The 669-nt window shown below is 45.4% G+C and overlaps 1 protein-coding gene across 1 annotated transcript in view; it reads right to left on the reverse strand.

Annotated features, from left to right (window-relative positions):
• The window catches only part of LOC103621832 (trifunctional purine biosynthetic protein adenosine-3-like), a 23,599-nt gene that overhangs the window by 14,017 nt on the left and 8,913 nt on the right, over positions 1-669 (reverse strand). The window contains exon 10 of the mRNA XM_017743326.1: positions 163-331. Coding sequence (XP_017598815.1) covers positions 163-331 — 169 coding nt within the window. The remainder of the gene's footprint in view (positions 1-162; positions 332-669) is intronic.

Consider the following 669-nt stretch of genomic DNA (forward strand, 5'->3'; position numbering starts at 1 on the left):
TCTCAGGGAGGAGCATTCCTGCCCCAAGGACCAGGAGCAAGGAGCAAGGCAGGCTCAGAGGGGGATCCAGGGGAGCTGTACAGACCTCTGGGAGCAGAGGGAGATCCAAACCCACGGAAGGACTAGGCTGTAATTAAATAGCGAACAACCTGCCAGAGTTACCTGTTACCTCCATGCCTTTGTCACAGTCTCCTGGGTATCCTGGGCTGGCCATGACCACACACACAGCAGTTCTGTTCTCTGACCAGGCTGGCATGGAGCTGCAGAGTTTGCCATCAATTGTTGCTTGAATCACTTCATAAAAATCATTTTTAAGCAGAGGGAGAATTACCTGTAGAAAGTTTTCAGAGTGATGGACGTTAACTTTTATTTTGCTGGCTTGCTGAAATTCACCTTAGGGAAAATTCAATTGGTGGAATAAAACCTGTGTATGCCAAGCCAGTAGATTTGGAAACTCTGGGTGAGCATTCCATTGGCAGCATCTTTTGGCACCAGTCATTAATTTAGAAACACAAGGTGTGAGCTTATGTAGAAGGAACATGAATTTAGGCCCCTCCCATTCTGCTTCTATCCAGAACCACAGAATCTGAGGGACAGTGTTTTAACTTAAAACCTTTAACTAATAATTCACAGGAGCTGATGAGCCAAAATTTTAAGTTACCTCAGAAA

This window comes from Corvus brachyrhynchos, unplaced genomic scaffold (genome assembly GCF_000691975.1).
Source record: "Corvus brachyrhynchos isolate BGI_N302 unplaced genomic scaffold, ASM69197v1 scaffold149, whole genome shotgun sequence".
Lineage (NCBI taxonomy): Eukaryota > Metazoa > Chordata > Aves > Passeriformes > Corvidae > Corvus > Corvus brachyrhynchos.